At 39.6% G+C, this 20,073-nt stretch overlaps 1 protein-coding gene across 2 annotated transcripts in view; it reads left to right on the forward strand.

Moving 5' to 3' along the window:
* Positions 1 to 20,073, forward strand: part of PLCE1 (phospholipase C epsilon 1) — a 190,431-nt gene that overhangs the window by 133,493 nt on the left and 36,865 nt on the right. For both annotated transcript variants that reach the window (XM_054982694.1, XM_054982695.1), the window contains exons 7-14: positions 8,774 to 9,449; positions 9,682 to 9,864; positions 11,975 to 12,092; positions 14,445 to 14,595; positions 16,357 to 16,479; positions 16,571 to 16,707; positions 17,536 to 17,774; positions 19,931 to 19,992. In XM_054982694.1, coding sequence (XP_054838669.1) covers positions 8,774 to 9,449; positions 9,682 to 9,864; positions 11,975 to 12,092; positions 14,445 to 14,595; positions 16,357 to 16,479; positions 16,571 to 16,707; positions 17,536 to 17,774; positions 19,931 to 19,992 — 1,689 coding nt within the window. The remainder of the gene's footprint in view (positions 1 to 8,773; positions 9,450 to 9,681; positions 9,865 to 11,974; positions 12,093 to 14,444; positions 14,596 to 16,356; positions 16,480 to 16,570; positions 16,708 to 17,535; positions 17,775 to 19,930; positions 19,993 to 20,073) is intronic.

Raw genomic sequence — 20,073 nt, forward strand, 5'->3', positions numbered from 1 at the left:
TTGCCATCCAAGCACTAACTAGGACTGACCCTGCTTAGCTTCTGAGCTCTGATGAGATCCAGTTAGTCTGGATTATCCAGATCAGGATCAGGGCAGAATTTCTGTATTAATATACAAGTTCACCATACACGAGACACTGTCCTCTTTTCTTTACCACATTTCCAAAAAAATCAGATTCACTAGAGATTTTAGCTAACCTATGTAATCCTTTACAGCAGTTTCGTCTTAAGCTAGTCAGGGTTGCCATTCCCCCAGTGGGGGTAGGGGACCCCCACCACCAGTGAGTGCTTTCTGCCACTGCTCTGCTAGCCTGTGGAGGAGGAGGGGCAGGAACCTCTGGGGATCACAGTGTGATCTGAGGCTTTGACATCACTCCCCGTGTATTGCTGGGAGATGCCAGGGACACTCTGGCATGTGGGCAAAACCATAGAGTTTTGGGTTAAACTGTAGAGTTTTACCCGAAAGTCATAGCATTCCTGGCATTCTCTGGTGACACACTGATGTCACTTCTGTGTGCATGGAGAGTGATGTCAGTGTGTCGCCAGTGACATTATTGTGTTACTGATGAGCCCCCACACTGTAAAAATAATTTATTTCTTTAGTAAAAATTGTTTCCCATATTATCTCTGATACCTTCTCTCCACTGCCAATATGCCTTTCAATCAGGTTTCAGAAACAGAATTTATAATGTACAGGTTTTGAATGTTTTTTTTGTATTTTAATATGCTGCTTTATAAAAATTTATTAAACTACAGCAAGTGTCTATTTTGCTGGGCTCTCTCCTCAGAGTCATGCATGAAATCATGGCACTCAGATGCTTGGAATTCTTCTTGTTAAGTTTTACATTTCCCTGTGATGTAATTACTTCCAAGCAAAGCCTTTTCATCTTGTGTATTAAGTTTTAAAAATCTACAGATTCATCTAGGACTTGGCCGGTGATGCCAGGAATAGCACCATGGCATCTATGTTGATCTTAGCTCAGAACATTATATCCTGTTGGAACAGCAGTCTGACCCAGTCAAAATAAAGGTTATTTATTATTGTTCCTAATCCCAATACATTTAAGGGCATGTTATCCAAGGTTCATAAATTATCTCAGTGAATGCTTATCAAAGCTAATAAACTCTTTGCGTATTCACAATAGATCAGCACAGTCATTCAGCACAGGTGTTGTTTTAATTATGACACATGAGAACACTCATGTTATGTGACCTGAGATACCCCATTTCTCTCTATCCAGTGAGAAAGCTAGCTAAAAAATGAGACTGGAGTGCAAGATATATATTACATAAGAGTAATGCAAAATTCAAGGCCTTTTACAAGAAATTAGTGCGTGTTTTATAGCTTGAACATGGAATGAACATTTACCTAATGTTATAAGCATATGCTGACTTTATTGGACAGTGCTAGAACTATATTCACGAGAAGAATTATATCCTGTATTTGTGGTTCTTTGTGGAGTCCACTTGAGCAACAGGTATGGTACAGCTGACAGCATTTTGGACCTGGTTGGCAGAGCCCCAAATGGAGGTCCTCTTATCTGAAGTTCATTAGATAATCACTGTTTTTCAGCCTAAACTATCAACAGGGTTATTGTGAAGTTGTAATTCAGTGAGGGCCATCTCCTTTGAACAGGTAATAACTAACTTTTATTTCTTGTCCAATGGGTCTTATGCTTTGATTACACAGAGTAGAATCATTATTTTAGTATAGATTGTTTGGGTTATACTATATGTTATAATGTAGTTGTATATCTCAACTGCCTTTTCTCTGTTGTAAAGTGTCCTTGGAAAGGGTTCAGCATATGAAGTTGCCTTATACTGAGTCAGACCATGGGTCTGTCAAGGTCAGTATTGTTTACTCTGACTGGCAGCAGCTCTCCATGGTCTTCGAGTGAGGTCTGTAGCATCACCTGCTACTTGAACCTTTTAACTGGAGGTACTGGAGATTGAACCAGGGAACTTCTGCATGCAAAGCCGATACAAAAGCTCTGCTACTGAGTTATAGCTCCTCCCCCAATTCTTGTTCTGTGTAGAAAAGACAAAATTGTCAAGAGGGTGTTTTCTCTGACAGTTAATTTTCTCCAGAAACTTTCTCTCTACTGCTTCCTTCCCCTTCCTGTGGATGGTCGGCCTGTAAACTCAGAAGTGGAACGCTGTGGGGGGAAAGTAAAAACAGTTGGATAAAAAGGTTTGTTGGAAAAGAAGCTGGTTTCCCTCAGCTCCTTCCGCCCTACAAATTGTTTTGACATGAGGGAGCAGCTCTCAGACTAGTATTACAGTTAGCTTTTATACTTTTACAAATTACAGTTAGTATTTTATATTTAGCATTTATACTTTTATAAATTACACTTTCCCCTTTTGGATACATACCTTAACGTGGTGAAGGGGTTTTGAGTGTGTCAGTGAAGCTGAGAGCAACCAAGTCAGGAGCGCAGGCTTGGTCAAGAATCTCAGCCCCAGAAAGGTCACTCAAGGCGGAATGGTCAAAGCTGAAACACCAGATTAAGATGCATCCACCCCCTTCAGGAATCAACGGTCACATTATCAGAAGAGAATGGAATATTCCAATGGTGATGGGAGCAGAGAAGTTCTTGAAGGTTAGCTACTGAGCAGCAATAGTGGAAGGTGACACTGGCAGAGGATCTTTCACAAACAATGGCAGTGTCACTTCAGCTAACCCTGGTTAGTGCTGCGCTGAAGGCGGCAAGGGTAAACCGTTTCTGCTAATCTCTTACCTTGAAAACCATATGATGAGACAGTTCAAAATGAAAGAAGATATAGTGCTGGAAGACAGGACCCCCAGGTCAGATGGCACTTAACTAACTGCTTGAGAAGAGCAGAGGACAAGTACAAATAACACTGTTCTTAATGATGGGACTGGATTAAAGCCAAAATAATGTCTAGTTGCTGATTGAATAGATGCAAAAGGAACATCCAAACCTGTGCAACACACACAATAGGAACATGGAACTGTGACGGACTCAGCTTCAAAAGCTGGGATTGCCAGACAGTAAAGAGGATGATTGACATGCCCCCCCTTTGTTGCCAGCCTGAAATTGCAGTTGGTGATAGAACGTTGAGGGGCTAACAGTTGGAGTAAACTGACAAGTGAAGAGAGTTGGAGTCTGGTTTCTGACCAGAGAAGGTCAGCCAGAGAGTCCTCTGTATGAGGAAGGAAGGGAAGGAGTTCAGTACATTCCTGAAGCACTTTTAGTCCTTGGACTAAAGTGGGAAAGACAGCACTAACTCCTGCATAGACTCAAGAGATCTGGGAATTATAGTGGGCCAAGGAAGTGGGTAGGAAAGAGTCTCTCCTTTGGCACCAGGAACAGGGTTATAGCTCATAACTGTAATGTCTCCCCATAATCTAGTAAGGGTTTGACTCAGTGGAACTGAGCGGAGCACCCTAAGGTCTGGAGAAAGTCATGCTGAGTCTGTGTGTTAAAAGTGGAACATTTGTGAAGCACTGCCAACCTCTCAAAGAAGCCAACAACTTAGAATCAAACCAAGTGTTTTGTGCCTCACACCAGTGAAGTTTCTGTACAAAAACCTTTCTGTTACTTCAGTTCAAACACCTGCCTACCTGCCCTCTAACATCACATACTTGTAAATAAACCTTCTGTTACACTTTGAATCTCCCCAAGCCTTGTGTGCCAGTTTCTGTTTACGGGAAGCACAAACCCCTGATCTTTCTCCTACTTGGACTTGGCTGGGTAACCATACTACTTATGGTTACTACTTACTGAACGGTGGGACAAGAAATAAAGTTGAAGCTTAATGTCAACCATGCTACTAAAGGCTTCCCAGCCCGGTATATAGCTTCATAGGCTTAAAGAGAAGTTTTCCCTTAGAGTAGGGGAAGGTCAGCCCAAGATTGAGATGTGGGTTTGTGACAGGAACATATGAAGCCAGGTAAGCTAGAAACGGTAAAACAAGAAATGGTACATTTAAATATTGCAATCCTGGGTGTGAGTGAGCTAATGAGGACCAACTCAGGACATTTTCAGTCAGAAAACCATGAAGTGTTTTACTGCAGAAATGACAAACGTAAAAGAAACGGTGTTGCTCTAATAGTGCGATGAGACAAAACACACGCTATCATGAGCTACACTGCAAAGTCTGACTGATTAATATCAAGATGGGTAGCCGTGTTTGTCTGTAGCAGTGGAAAAGAGCAAGAGTCCAGTAGCACCTATAAGCCTAACAAAATTAGTGGTAGAGTATGAGCTTTCGTGAGCCACAGCTCATTTCTTCAGATACCTGAAGAAGGTATTTAAGGAAGGTATCTGAAGAAGTGAGCTGTGGCTCACAAAAGCTCATACCCTACCACTAATTTTGTTAGGCTTATAGGTGATACTGGATGCTTGCTCTTTTCCACTGATTTAATATCAATCAGCCTTCATGGAAGGCCTGTTAATGTAACCATCATTCAAGGTTATGCCCTAACTATAGATGCTAAGGAGGAAGAAATTGAAAACTTACCCAAGTATCCAAGAAGAAATTGATCATACACCTAAACAAGATATGCTGATAATCATAGGTGACTGGAATGCAAAAGTACAAGACAACGAATCAAACATTGTTGGAAAATTTGGACTAGGATCATGAAATGAAGCAGGAGAGTGACTTATAGAATTTTGTGAAGTCAACAACCTGTTTGTTGCTAATATATGCTTCGGGCAACCCAAAAGGCAATTGTATATGTGCTTAGTACTCATGGCCCCTTCTTACTCAATGCTTAGTTCATGTGGCCCCTTCTTACATGCCTAGGGTAAAGCCAATCTCCACCTTGGGATCAGGTGGCAATTTTTCCCAGGCCAGTTTGGCTAGGGATACTTACAATGTTTTGTCATCTTCTGGGCATGGAGTAAGGGTCACTGGGTGTGTGGCGGGGAGGTATTTGTAATTTCCTGCATTGTGCAGGGGGTGGACTAGATGACCCTATAGGTACCTTCCAACCTTATGATTCTGTGAAATCACCAGGTGGCCAATACAGGAACCAAATAGATTACATAATTGGAAGCAGAAGATGGAGAAGCTCTATTCTGTCTGCTAAAACAAGACCAGGAGCTGATTGTGATACAGATTATGAGCTGTTGATATCAAAAACACTAAAAGAATCATGGTGCCAAAATACAATCTAAATAATATTCCTGTAGAATTTGAAGACTATGTAAAGAATAGATTTGCAATGCTAAGTTTAATTGATTGTGAACCTGAAGAACTATGGGCTGAAACCAGAGATATTGGCAATTTCCCCACAGTCTAAAAATAGCATGATACTCACAGAATTGAGTATTGTAGTAATAATAAATTCCAGTAAATGCCGATTTGATGATGAAATACCAATTTTGTGTTCTAAATGTGCTTATTCCAGCATGTGTAGATGAAATCATCTTTGCATCCTGACAAAATAGATTCTGATAGAATTATCATCATCTGGCATTTGTTCTTTTTGGGCAGTTGAGCCAAGAAAGTCTTATGCCAAGAAAGTCTGATTTCCTTTGTTGTCCTTTCACTTCACCTCCTGGTATCTGAAAAGTGTTTAGGAAATACTACTCATGTTTTTAACAGACATTTATTCTCAGGCTGAAGTTTTACACTGTTTATTCAGAGATAATCACACTTTGCTTAAAATGAGAACTGAGTATAAATCTTTGGTTTTCTAGAATGATATGATTTTCCAGCTGTATGCTTGAGAAGGAAAAGCTGAGGAAAAATACACCCTCTGGGTAGATTGCTGCCACCAGAAATATTATATTCCAAGATATTTTATTTTAATTTTCCCTTTAGTAACATGCCCAAATGTCAGGCTCCTTTGTGGTTCTATGTGGCCCTGAGGATTGGAATGGGATATAGCAATGACAGCTACTCTGGGATATAACAAAGTAAACTTATTTTTTCAAGAAGCGTATCGGTTTGATAAGAATAATTCTCAATTCTTAAAGTTATTTCACTTAAACTCATTCACACAGATCTTTTCTAAGGCTTCATACACAGTTTGCCTGCTTTCCCCTGACTGAATGTTCTTTCACAAACATACTCAGATCAGGTTTCCACATAGGTTATATTTCTCTCAGTAATACTTAAACATGCTAAGGCAGCACACAGCTGGCCTCTCTTTCCCTGACTCAGTATTTTTCATAGAAATGCTTAAAACTGCTCAGGCAGCACACAGCTAGCCTGCTTTCTCCTGACTGAATGTTCTTTTTCCACTCTCAGTCTCAAACTGCATTCACTCCACCCACACTCTCAGTCATCAGCCAATCATATCCCTCACTCATTCCTCTTTCACCCCCACTCTTCACCTATATCACACCAAGCATTTAAAGACACATGCACCCTGTTTACTTAAAATCGTTACACTGAGTTTTATAGATTTCCTAGCTGTATGACTCATTTTCCTTGTCTGTTTCTGCATATTCCTTCTGTTTTGTTGTCAGTATAAACAAAAACATGCAGCATGTTCGGGTTGTTCCAAGAATATATCATCTGTAAATTGGTTACGGTTCAGACATCATTTAGTGAAGGTTTCCGGGCTCAGTTCATGGTGCTGGTTTTAAAGTTCTTGATGGCCTGCAGCCCACAAATATCTGTGCTCTACTCTCTCTAGCAATTTCATCTCTTAATGTCTTCAGTAAGACAGCTGACACCTCATCAATTGCTTTTTATGTTATTGTCCCTGTCCATTGAATTGAACTCCTGAAGACTGTGCGGTGAGCTCCATCCTAACTGCCCTTTCAGAAAATGAGTATGGCAGGCAAGTTATGGAAAAATTTTCTCTGGAATGTTCAGATTGGTTGTCTGAAGTGATCTGAAATAGATCTGTTTGAAGTTATGTTCAAAGGCAATTTAGTATAATGTTATCCACTATGGATTTCCATTGTGGTTTGATTCTTTGGAGAGTTTTGTTGGCCTGGACCTTGTGGCTCTTTTGCTGTGCAGATTGGACTTATTGTGCGTACTTTATTGTCTATTGTTTAAGTTGCTCTGAGCTTTGGAACAGCAGAATAGACTCTTTTAAAACCAGTGCAATTGTAAATTAAATATATATATTTTTTAAAAAGTGTTCTCTAAGATGACACAACTTCAGTGACAATCTTACTGTGTCCAACTCGTTTCTCAATTTTAATTTTTTATTTGTTCGTTTTTGATCACTACTCTTCATCAAGCGATTTAATTTAGCCTCCGAGCATGCCTTGAAGCTGTAGCACTTGGTGTCCTGCCCTGACACATTTGGCTTCTGAGGATGCCTGCTGTGGCCCTTAACACAATTTTCTTTTATGAAGCCAGCCTGTTTTCTTCACTGGCTTGCAACCAAGTATTCTCATGATGCTGTGCACTTATATGCATGCAGTGTTACCAACAAATTCATTTGACTTATTTATTTTATTCAAGTCATACCGTTTCTTTTTTATGTTACTGTGCTAGCAGTTTGGGTCAGGCATATACTAAATTGTCTGTGGGCAACTGATAGATGAAGAACTGAATTTGGGACCTGTGACTGTATAGTCTGTTCCTTTAGTGAATATGGCTTATATCTTCTTCCGTCTCTTACTTTCATCCACCCCTTTCCTTTTTTTTAAAAAAAAATTTTATTGGTGAATTTGAATTTTCAAATTTGATACATACGTTCCCTTCATATCTAATTAGTTCTGTTCCCCACCCTTTTCCTCCCCCCTCCCTATTGACTTCCAACAGCTTTCCAACCCTTACCCCCTTTTATTGCTTAATTCTATTTCACTTATATTTTCCTGCAACACATATATCATAATATCTCTTACTCTAAGCATATTCTAATTCTTTTATGCATATACTCTATCAAATATACTATCAATATAGTATTTGTTATATACTATACCATCCAATATAGCATAGCATGCATTGTAATATAACATATATATTTATCTGCAACACATAGATCATAATATCTCTTACTCTAAACATGTTCTAGTTCTTTTATGCATATTCTCTATCAAATATACTATCAGTATAGTATTTGTTATATATAGTATTTGTTTTCTTTGGGTGGGACCTCAAGGGTGGAAGGGGGCTCGTTGTGTAGAACCCCCCTCACACCCGAGATCAATGCGCCCTCAGGTTCTCGAGCGTACTTGCCTGTTCCCCGCCTGGGAACAGGGGGCTGCGGGCAGTTTGCGCCCCTCCAGCCTCCACAAACAACGGCACAGACAGCCCAGCTCTTTGAGCTGCGTTAGACCTCCATGAATCCCAAACCGGAAGTCTCTCCCTTTCCTTTTATATCTGATGGAGCTTTGAAATCTTGTTGGTCTTTAAGGTGCTAATGGTCTTGAATCTTGCTTTTGTACTGCAGGCTAACATGGATACCCACCCGAAACTACCTTCTCCTTTATAGCCTTAGGGGCTGGAGGGAAAGAAACAGGGTGTATACAGGCAAAAAGAAGGAGAAACCCAATAGACATGTCTGTCATACCACTGTTATTTTTCCTTAGTGAGCATAATTGCCTGAAACACACATAATTTATAGGTCCATACAGTTTGAATGTCTGGTTACACATATGAAGTAATTGTCTTTTATGCAATTTGGATAAACAATATGATCTTTTTAGGTACCAGCAGGATGTTTCTTTTCTTTTATGAAACAAGATAATTTTTCAGAAAGGCTTGCCATAGCATGTGTACAAGGAGCTTTAATGGGTATTATGCAGCTGTGTGTACAAATTATGGGGGAAAGTTGCATGGTTGCATGATAATGTTTGGAAACAGAAACCTTATTGTATCTTGGTTTGCAGGTTTATCACTGGAGAGCTGTCAGATTCTGAAAGTGACATATTTGAACAATCCAAGGAATGGACCACACATGCTGTCGAAGAACAGCAACAAGCTTTCACTCATGGAATAGAGCTTATTCCCTGGTATGTGCTGTCAGTCAGAGCTGATGTCCACCAGTTCATGCTACAAGGGGCAACAGTGATACATTACGACCAGGAGACACATTTTTCAGCACGCTGTTTTCTTCAGCTCCAGCCTGATAACAGCACATTAACGTGGATGAAATCCAACGCTGCTTGTTCTACAAATTCCAAAATGAAACTGAACATGCTCAGTAGCAATTCTGACCTTGGGAAATTTCAATTTCTTGGCAATACTGGATTAAATGGGCTGGCGGAAGGTTGCTTAGACCTCTTTTCAGCAAAAGCTGTGTATATGGGCCACCCTGGCATTGATATACATGCTGTTTGCATCCAAAACAAACTTTGCAATATGTCCCCCAAAGAGAATGGTATCACACTCTTATATGGACTTCATACTACTGAAAATAAGTTGTTACATTTTGTGGCTCCAAAATATACTGCCAGAATGCTTTTTGATGGATTGCTGGAACTAATGAATGCTGTAAGAAAAATGAAGAAATTCCCTGATCAGAGAATGCAATGGCTACGGAAGCAATATGTCAGCCTCTACCAGGTAAAGTGATAATGTCTCCTTGTAAGGCTCACCAAGCCTCTATAGTGATCCAGCTTTCCTTTCCTCCCCTGTTGCTTTCATACTTCTCTGTTTATAGTAGCTGCTGAGGCCCTAATCCTAGCTACCTCATCTCCTTATGGCACTGTATATGCACAATATAAAAAGAAATGGAAGTATTTCTCTTTACATTCTGTATCTTGTCCATTTTGATAACACTGGGAACTTTCATTAGGAGGATGGCAGATATGAAGGCCCAACTTTGGCTCAAGCTGTAGAGTTGTTTGGAGGGAGACGCTGGAGTATGAGAAACACAAGCCCTGGAAACCTAACCAAAGGCATGGAGAAACCAGGTGTGCAAAGAAACAATACTCTGGGAATAAGTACAGCCAAGAAGAAGAAGAAAGTGCTCATGAGGGTAAGGCTTTCACTTTCTTAATAGCATCACATTCACTTTCTTAATAGCATCACATTTATTTTCCGTATTTCCTGCATAGCAGCAGAGATAAACCTGCATTATAAATTGAAACTGAGCAGTTACTTGTTTGCATTCATTTATTTAGAAGTAGTATAATTTTTTCTAGATGTATAATAGTATGAAAAGCACAAAAAGAGCATTATTGGTGGTATTTTTGGCTAACGAATTAGGCCTTTGTCTTCATTATGGAAAGGGAAGGGAAGGGTCATGCATATGAAGGATGCACATTATTTTTGCCTATCCTGGAAATATTACTTCACATTCTTGCCAAACCAATGAACTAAATGGGAAAGCAGATCAGTTAGAGTCAAGTTTCTGGACCTACTAATGAGCATTCACTGCTGGAGTTGCTAGGGGGGAAAGGTGATTAAATAATCATTGGGAGACAAACTCTCCCCCCCCCCCGGCCCCCCCCACCATCTAAGTTCAAAAGTTCATCTTCAGCAAACATATAATCATTGGGAAATGCTGTTACTGACATTTGGTGTTCAAAAAGTCAACTTGATTTTTTAAAAATAATAATACATTCTTTTTGAAGGGAACAAACTTATTTTATGGCTATATTTTTCTGAAAATGTGTATTCCGAATTTCACTTTGGGAAACTTTTTTAAAAGCTACAGAATCTTGCAAGTTTAGTGTGAAACAGTTGAGAAGGTGCTGATCTACTAAGTTTGTGCCACTTGGTCTAAACTCTTGTGTAAGAGAATTGACAATTCAGACATTTGAGCTGTTGGTTCAGTAAGCATTACAGAAGGGAGCTTTGACTCTCAAAAGTTTATACCCTGAAAATCTTCTTGGTCCCTAAGGTGCTACTGTTACCCAAATAGGCAATCTCCTTATTAGCTGGGGAAATTGTAAAGCTTCTTATAATGATGACCAAGAAGTGGAATCTGGATCCAATGTAGCAACCTCTCAAAGATTTCCTTATTCAAATGGTCAAAAACTTTTCAGCTGTTTGAAGCAAACCAAAAGCAAACTAAAGGATGAAATTTGACGTTTTCTGTGTGCTCTAAAATGAAAACGTATTAATAATTTCTTTCCACATGCCGCATTCTTACCTCAGGAAAATAAAGTTGTTTTTTTAAAAAAAGTTTCCGAGGCCTTTTTATGACTTTGAAAATATCAACATCATGTCATCCACATCTAGGAAAATCAATACTTTCTGACCCCTTCCCCAAGGATGGTGGAAAGAACTCAGGGCCTAACAAACTTGGAACTATGCTATTTAAATACAGATTGAAGAGCAAAGGGGCCAAAATGCACCCCTGTTTGACCCCCCACCCCCCGCCCAAGTAATTGGGATCTCCTTTAAAAAACCTGTGTGGCTTATCTTAACTCTAGCAGATATATTGGAATGTAATTCCTGAATCAGGTGCAATAGGCATTTATTGATATTAGAACCTGCTAATTTTGCCCACAGTTATTTCTGATCTACTGAACTGAAGGCAGCAGTTAGATCCACAAACTCTGTGAACATGGCTTTAGTGGGGCCCTTTATACTCTGTTGAGCCAGCTGGTAAAGAATCAGGCAGTGATCAATAGTGCCTAGCCCTTTCCTGAACCCTGCTTGCTTGAGATGGATGACGTTATTGGAGGTCTCCTAGTCCTCGAGTTTGCACAGCAAAAAATTGCTGTATGATTTGAAGGCTATGTCCAGAAGGCTGATTGGTCAATAATTTGGGGGGACTGGTTTGCAGCCTTTTTTAAATACTGGGACTACAATATTTAGTTTTCACCCTGAGGGGAAAATGCCAATTAGATTTATCTGGGTAAACAACTTGGCAACTGGCACCCACCAGTCAGGAAAGGATTTAAACAACTCAGGAGGGGTCAGGTCGTCATCAAGGGACTTTCCAGAGGGGAGAGAGGAGTTCTTTTATTTCTGATGCTGCAATAGGAGACCACTGGGATGTGGTAGACAGCTCTAAAAGTGATGTATGCTCTGTGGCCTCATTCTCCCCAAAAGAAGATAGTAGTTGATACCTAAGTTCTATTATGTGAGAAAAGCAGGTCAAAAGTCTTTTAAACTGAAGCAAAAATGTTTTTAAGGGTGAAAGTGGAGATGGCACGGATGACGAGATGGCAACTCGGAAAGCCAGGCCGTGCAAGGAAAATCGGAGTAGAAGTGGCTCAGACCCTCAAGATATTGATGAACAAGAAGAAACGGGTAATCTTCGTTTGCTTTTCAAGGGATCTGTGGAGTATGAGCAAGCACTGGCCTCCTCCTCCCTCTCCTGTTATAGCTGCTTCTAGAGTTTAGGAATACCTCCTTGAGCAGCAAGTGGAACAGCATGTGGAGCCCTGAAATTTATGCACTGATGACTCTCTGAGAAACTTAAGTGTTTTCTGTACACTGACAGGATATCTTATAATATTTAAAAACAGATTTATAAATATGTAAATTGTAGTTGAGGGAGCTTTATCTCACTGGGTACATGATAAAACTCCCTCAGTTACAGGTTATATATTTCTAAATGCCTGTTTCACTGGAAGACACTGAACTTCGCTTTGAATAAAGGCAGGGTCTAGAAATCATTGTACATGATATATAAGCAGTATCCTCAAGGAGCTGTTCTTGGTGAAGGAAATGTTGGTTATAGAGAATAAGATGTTTGTGCTGATGAACTATAAATGCTGAGAAATCCAAAGTAGTTGTCTTTGCAAGAGGATGCCATCTGAAGAAAAAGGACTGGAGGATGGCAGATACCAACACTGAACAAGTAACAACATTTAGATATTTAGGCATTACATTCTCCCAAGACCTATCTTGGAAAAATCAGTTCCAATCCATCTCCTACAAGATAACACCATATTTAAATGCCTTGACACGTTTCTTTCACACAGAAGGAGGGAAATATTACCCAGCCGCTATAAAGACCTTTTGGGGTAAAATTAATCAAATAATACTTTATGGTGCTGGAGCGTGGGTTGACTGAGACTATTGGTTCCTTTTTATTAAAATTCCTGAGAAAAATAACCAGGTTACCAAAGTGCATACCCAGTATAGCTATCCGCCAAGAATTTGCAATCCCTTCATTAGAATCACTAGTTTGGCTGGTTACATTTAGACTTCGAATCAAGATCCTCTTTAACTACAGATCTAAACTCCTTTTTAGATTAAGAGAAGATCTCTTCCAGAGTAAATGGAAGAGGCTGGGTGACCAGAGACTGGAACAATTAGGCTTTGAAAAAGAGGGGGGAAACCCAAGTGTTTTGCACAGTCCTTTGGAAACAAAGTAGCAGGGAAGCTGGGAAGCGGAGGGGATGAAGCAGCAGCTTCCCTGCCACTTTGTTTCCAAAGGACTGTGCAAAACACTTGGGTTTTCCCCCTCTTTTTTAAATCCTGAAACATGCCTGGGAGTGAGGGAAAAGGAGCCATTTAATCCTTTCCTGGCTTTTAAAGCCAGGAGGAATGTGCACTACCATTACAATGTTACAACCCTTTCTTGCCTTTGGGGAAAAAAAGAGTGTGTGTGCATATCCCAAAGGAGGAAGGGAAAGACCAGCCATTTAACCCTTTTCTGGCTTTTAAAACCAGCAGGGAATAAGCAAACTCCTGCAAACATGGGAAGCAGAACAAATAAGTTCCAGTGCGAAAAGGCCCTCAGCTGATGGGAGGGGGATGCCCCTCCTCTCAGCAGAAAAAAGCAGCAGGCCCTTTGAAAACAGCGACACTTTTCTTGCAGGCTAGAAAAGTGTTGCTGCTTTCAAATGCCTCCTATCAGCTGAAAAGCGGCCGGGTGAACACCTCTATTGCAGAAAGCCCATCTCCGGTTGCCTAGGAAATTGATGGTGCCGGCTATCTGCAGTGACAAAATGAAAAACGAACCAGCCTAAAGTTCATCGTGGTTCATCAGAAATGGGCTCTGATGAACCACCTGTTCACGAACCACAAACCAACCTGGTTTGTGACGAACTTTGGTTTGTATTTCGGTTTGTGCCCATCTCTACTGCCCAGTAGTCCTTCCTGATGTCTTTTAGTAGAACAAATTATGACAATAGTTATTCTAGTCATTCCCATGTTGTTGATCCTGCTATTTTCCTTGGTTGTTTGTTCCACTCCTTTCTATTTTCAGTTAAGCCTTAGGGCTCTCAGCCTCATTTAGTGGCTGTTGCCTGAAATGTTTTAATTAGTGTGGGGAAATTGTTGCATGTATCTGGGGGAAATATCTAATGAGAGATGAAAATTGAAATAACACTTGCTTTTTTATTTAATAGAGAATTGATCTGTGTTATGCACAACCTGAGGCATGCAATTAAGATGTTCATTGGACTATTTTTTGTACATTTTGAGCAATGTAACAAGATGGAAGATTTTGAGTTGCCTTTTCCTTCAGTACATTTATTTTGACAAACAGTATTATGTAACACAAAAAGCGTTGTATTTTTTCATAATGGACCCTATAAAATAGTTCAAACTAGTTTATATATGTTGTGGGCTCACATTGATAAAATAAAAGCCCTATGGCTTTTATTTTAAAGAGAGGAATATCACCAGATGCAAATTTCTTTTTCTTAGAACCAAATTTTACTGGTATCAACATTCTGCCTTCCAAAAGAACACAATCTTTGTCTACCTCAGTTTCATCTAATATAGCATCTGGAATATCTTCACCTGTCAGGCCAGTATCTTCTCCTGTGATGTCATCTTCAACAAAAAGTCAGTCTAGGTAAGGAGAAAATATGACTTTGGATTTTAAAAACTATTTGGAAGAATAATGCTTATCCCTATTACTAACACTACAGGAAATCTGAAGTGTGCTAAATTTACAGATACACCTGAGATTTCTTTACAGTCTCCCTGATTAGCAACCCCCATGCAGTTGAAATAGGCCCCTAAAGGCTCAAACAAATGAGACAAAAAAAATCAGAAATCTTAGTCTATCTATAAATGTAAATTACAGGCTGGTGGAGCCTTGGTTTGCCTCAGGGCTGAGCAGGAAAGGGGATTTTGACTTCCATTTGGTTTTCCCTGTTTAAAACCAGCTCCCTGCTCTGCTGTTAGTATTTGAAGGGAGAATCACATGAGAATCAGGGCCAAACTACACAAGACGTTTTTATTGAGTTCAGTCTGGGATCTGGATTTTTAATAAGTTGGGTGCACATGGAGCTCCAGGGTAAATAACTCTCCTTTGGAGCTGTTTTGGTTTGGGGGAATTGGGAGGGGGAGCCCCTCATCCCCCTGTGCAATGATTCTGAGCTGAATGAGGCCCCAAAGAGTTTTAAATGGACATGCCCAGCAGTTGCTGTGGGGCTGCAAGGAAAACATGTCAGGTCTGGAAAACCTGGATCAGACTCACAAAAAAAGTCTTGGGTAGTTTGACCTTCACTAGAACAGTGGTTTATTATATTATTGTGAACCACAGGGACACTCTTTTAAGCTCGTCAAACAGTATTATCGGCTAGTGGTTCATATGAAAAATGATTCTGGTCTCCTACACTGAGGATCTCTTAAAAGCAGTTAAGAGATTATTATTATGGGACTGTCCTTTTCCAATGGTTAAGCATTACCAATGTTAAGTATCGTTAATACTAGCCAGGATTTCCTAACGAGCTATAAACTGTGATGTCCAGTTTTGGTTAAGAAGAAAGCCAAGTTAGCATTGACTGCATTTCACTTTATTTAATACCAAAGTCATACTTAACTCTTCTAGGGTAGGGGAAGGATGGAGTGAATTCCCTGGAGACAGGAAAGGCTGGGATGAGGGAGAACATACATTGGTAGGCCTAAATATGTGACATTATTACTATGATATAAAGAGGTTCTGAAATTTGTGAAGGAAAATTATTTAAAAATTAACTTCCTTTTATTTTAGTCACAACAAATGCTTAATTATGGAATCTTTTGCTAATGTTTAGGTAAAACACTCTGTTTGATTTATTTTTGCTAAAGCTGGTAGAATTATATAAACTTACATGAGTGTAGGTTTTCTTTGTTTAAAATAGCCTTTTCTGCAAGTGTGGAAAAATTTGGAATAAAGTATTTGATTAACAGAACATAAAGAGCCCTTTTTATACTCCTCTGAATCAAATGGTAAAGTTTTGTTTGGTCTGCAAGCAGGAATTCCAAAATTTGAATGTTCCCCAAAGTGCACCCCCCACCCCCACTGCGCATAGAAAACTAGGATATTGGGAAGAAGGTGAATCTGAACTCTGACATGTTGAATTTCTTTCTGCTTGGAACTTTCTTTTGGTAGAGTGTTTTAACATGCAGCCTTCTGCTGCAGCTGAAGGCAGTGACAAGTATTATCACTTGATTCTCTTTATATAGACTATTTGAAGGAGAATAAATACAGAATCAAAATACAGTCTAATACATACAGAGTCAAGCCAACTGCAGCCAATATAGATTACAAAGTTTTGTATTTACATTCTATTTTTTACCTTACCTAGACACAGAGCAATTACAGTCACCTCCTTTTTTCTCTTAGTGCATGGAGCAGCAGCAGTTGGCATGGAAGGGTTAAAGGAGGATTGAAGGGGTTCCAAAACTTTATGGTTTCTGACAGCAGCATGACTTTTGTTGAATTTGTAGAGCTCTTCAAGTCTTTCAGGTAAAATCTGTTTTTTTGATCCCTGCATGAACTTCTAAAGAGGCTATGATTTGAAAATAATAGATAATAAGACATAATTTATACATCACAGTGTTCGGAGCCGCAAGGACCTGAAAGATCTTTTTGATATGTTTGCTGTGCCCTGCAGTCGACTGGGTTCTGATTCTGCTCCACTGTATACCTCTCTAAAGATTGATGAGAATGCTAATGGCCTCCAGCCTGATTTGGGTGAGATATATTAATTTAATTGTATAAATTAATAAAGTATATAGCTTTAATTGTATAATATCACTGTGGCTCAGTTCAGACAACACAAAACAATGGTTGAACTATGATTAATTTGTTATGCCAGGATTCATTTCACAATTGCTCAAATCCTGGACAAATAATAATTTCATTTCCATCTTTCTGTTGCCTGGGAGAGGGTTTCTGGAGAACAAGCCAGGATTAAGTCAGGGTACCTGGATGCAGACGTCGCTTGAAACTATTAGAAAGACTAAACTCTGGTTAATAAACGATCTTCAGATCCTGGTTTGATGAGCCCCAAATACAGATAGTTAGTGGAGTGGGCTGCATGCCAGAAATCTACCAACCTTTGTTAGTTTGATTAAGCCACAGTTTCACACAACGTTTGCATTGACTCTGTCTCAAAGTTATATGTAAACTGAAAAACTACTTTGAACTATTTTACGTAATAGGATACCTTGACACAAATATTAACGGTAAACATTTAGAGCCAGACATTGACTCACATAATGCTATAACAGAATTTCCCAATTCAGTGATGCGCTGTGATTTACGCCTTCCAGGATTTTATCTATACCTTACCAGAAACATTATGTGTTGTGCTAAGATACCTTTAATATCAGTTAACCTTTCCAAAGGTTAGAGGACTTGTATTTTTGTAAATTATATTCTTGAAATAAATACATTTAAGCTCTGAACAAATATGTCATGTTGAAATACTCAGACCCTGATCATTTAGGGCATTAAAGGTTGATATCGGCACTTTACAAAATATTTATTTCTTATAAATTTAAAGTATTTATGTTTTAGATTTACTGACAAGGAACATATCAGATTTGGGATTGTTCATTAAGAGTAGACAGCAGCTATCAGACAACCAGCGACAAATATCTGATGCTATTGCTGCAGCAAGCATTGTTACTAATGGCACCGGAGTAGAGAGTACCTCTCTAGGAATATTTGGAGTGGGCATCCAACAACTCAATGACTTCCTAGTAAATTGCCAAGGAGAACACTACACATATGATGAAATCCTCAGTATTATCCAGGTTAGTAAATGAAAGATTGGAATGGATCTATTCACAATGCTTGACCATTTTTTCCCAGTGGTTTCCCTATATTTCTAAAATTTTCTAAAGCTGTGGGCTGACCTAAGATTTTGCAATGGTGCAGCAACACATGCCGTCACTGTACAAAGGAAAGACACAAAATTCAGAAGTGGGATTTGCAACAACACTAACCAAAGAACAAAGGCAACAATTCAGCCACTGTTCAGTGCTGCTGAATCCCACTAAAAACAGCATGAAAGAGATAAAGATACCATCAGTCCTTTAGTATGCAGGAAGCAAACTGAGCATGCCGGTGGCACTGACCAAGTCTGTTGAATCTCATTCTTCCCACGTATGAACCAAGCTCACACCTTGAACACCTTTGATATTCTCCTTGGGCCGTGTGTTGCAAAAGATCAGTTGTGGTGAACAAGCCTTACTTCAGGCTTGCCATTAGTGAACTTCTGCTTGAGCCACCCCCGATAGGATTTTAAGGAACCCCAAGAAATCTATTGTAACTGTTGCTCACCTCCCTATCCCACCACCAAGGTGCCTAGTATAAAGAGTGTGTGTGAGAGAGATACGTGAGTTGTCTGCATTTCCAAATAGCATGGAACTGTGGGGACGCTTTGTGACAAATAGTCAACACATCTTCATGTTCTTTGCACGTTGCAAAAGACATACAGGGCTAGCACTTCCTGTTGGACATTAGAAAAGTTTGAAAACAGCGTGGTGTTTCACATTGTGTCATGGGTCAGAGATGTTGGAAGGAGCGTGAGACCCTGTTGGTGCTCCTGACCTTCACTGAACCCCAGCAGGGATTCTGCTTCCCTAGTTCTTTGCATATGAAGAATAAGACTTTTCCCCTCTCTTGGCAACACAGAGAGAATTTGGACGTGATGAGCGTTTGAAGCTATGACCTCTCTTTGGAGTAATCTGTTCATTCAAAGAACTTGGGTAACAAGTAGATCTTCTGCTTGGCTTGGAATGTCTGATACAGCATAACTTTCACCTTTGTTTCCTGCTGACCGTGAACATCAAGCACAAAGTGAGAACAGTGGTGCCATGCATCCTTTCCTTTTCTAAGCTACTGCACTTCTCTCGCCTTTGGTGCCAACTTCATGCATTATGTCTATGTAAACCAAGCTCCCAACATTTTGTAATTGGATGTTGGAATGAAACACACAACCTAGCAGGAAAGACCAGTCCTGTGCTCCTCATACACAGTATTGAGGTTATGTTGGCATTGTACCTCCTCAGGTCAACTTTATATTCCTTTAGGTTTAAAGTCCTTGAACTCACTTTAATGATCATATAATTCCATCTTTCGTACACTTATTTTACAAATCACTGCTCAGTAAGTTCAGGTCACTTCTCAGCATTAAATAAGGTGTGTTAGTGGCAGACTTGCTTCATCAAACACTGGTTCTGCTGTGTGTATCTGTTAACATGGGTGGGCAAGCAATTTCAAGTGAAAAAAGGAGATGGGCAGGAGCGGAATTCTGATCCCTTCCTTTATTTGCTGCATTCTTCTTGAAAGTACTCCCGTACCACCACCACCCTTTTTTTACTTCAATGGACTTTGAGACCAGAATTGTCTAGGGAAAAAAGGTCTGGGGGGAGGATTGTATGTGGGGGGTAACAAGTACTTTCTGCACCTTTGTTGCTACCCCTGCCATATTTCATGAGTGTCTCCCTAACAATCCTTCAAAATAATATGGCATATGAAATGAGCTTGGGTGGGTAGGGGTCAAGAAGGAAATATTGGCTGAAATTTCCCTTTCCCTTCCTTTTGCAAGAACAGAGAGCAATGAATGGACTATAAAAGCTTAGGCGAGAAAGGGGATTGTTTGAGGCCAATTTCCTCCCCCTTGCTGCAACCCACATATTCTGTTGTAGCCTAACAGCAGCTTTAGGGGTGGATAGAGGTTGCTGGGAAAGAAGGAAGGCATTAAAAATCACTTCTACAAAGTAGTTCCATTTTTTTAAAAAATTGGATCTAACCAAATTATAAAAATTGTAAAATTTATAAAAATTGTAAAATTATAAAAATTGTAAAATCAAATAACCCCCCTTCATACCTTAAAGTATTCTTTTTTAAAATTATGCTGCTCGTTTTTACCAGTATATTGACATTTTGTTATTGTCTCTTGCAGAAGTTTGAGCCAAGTATCAGTATGTATCAGCAAGGATTAATGTCGTTTGAAGGATTTGCACGGTAATTACCTGTGGATCACTTGGATCAATGATTTAACTTGCTTTGCAGCTCTTTTTATGAACATTCACTGTAAATTTCTGT

The sequence above is a fragment of the Eublepharis macularius genome, chromosome 6, assembly GCF_028583425.1.
Source record: "Eublepharis macularius isolate TG4126 chromosome 6, MPM_Emac_v1.0, whole genome shotgun sequence".
In the NCBI taxonomy this organism is placed as follows: domain Eukaryota; kingdom Metazoa; phylum Chordata; class Lepidosauria; order Squamata; family Eublepharidae; genus Eublepharis; species Eublepharis macularius.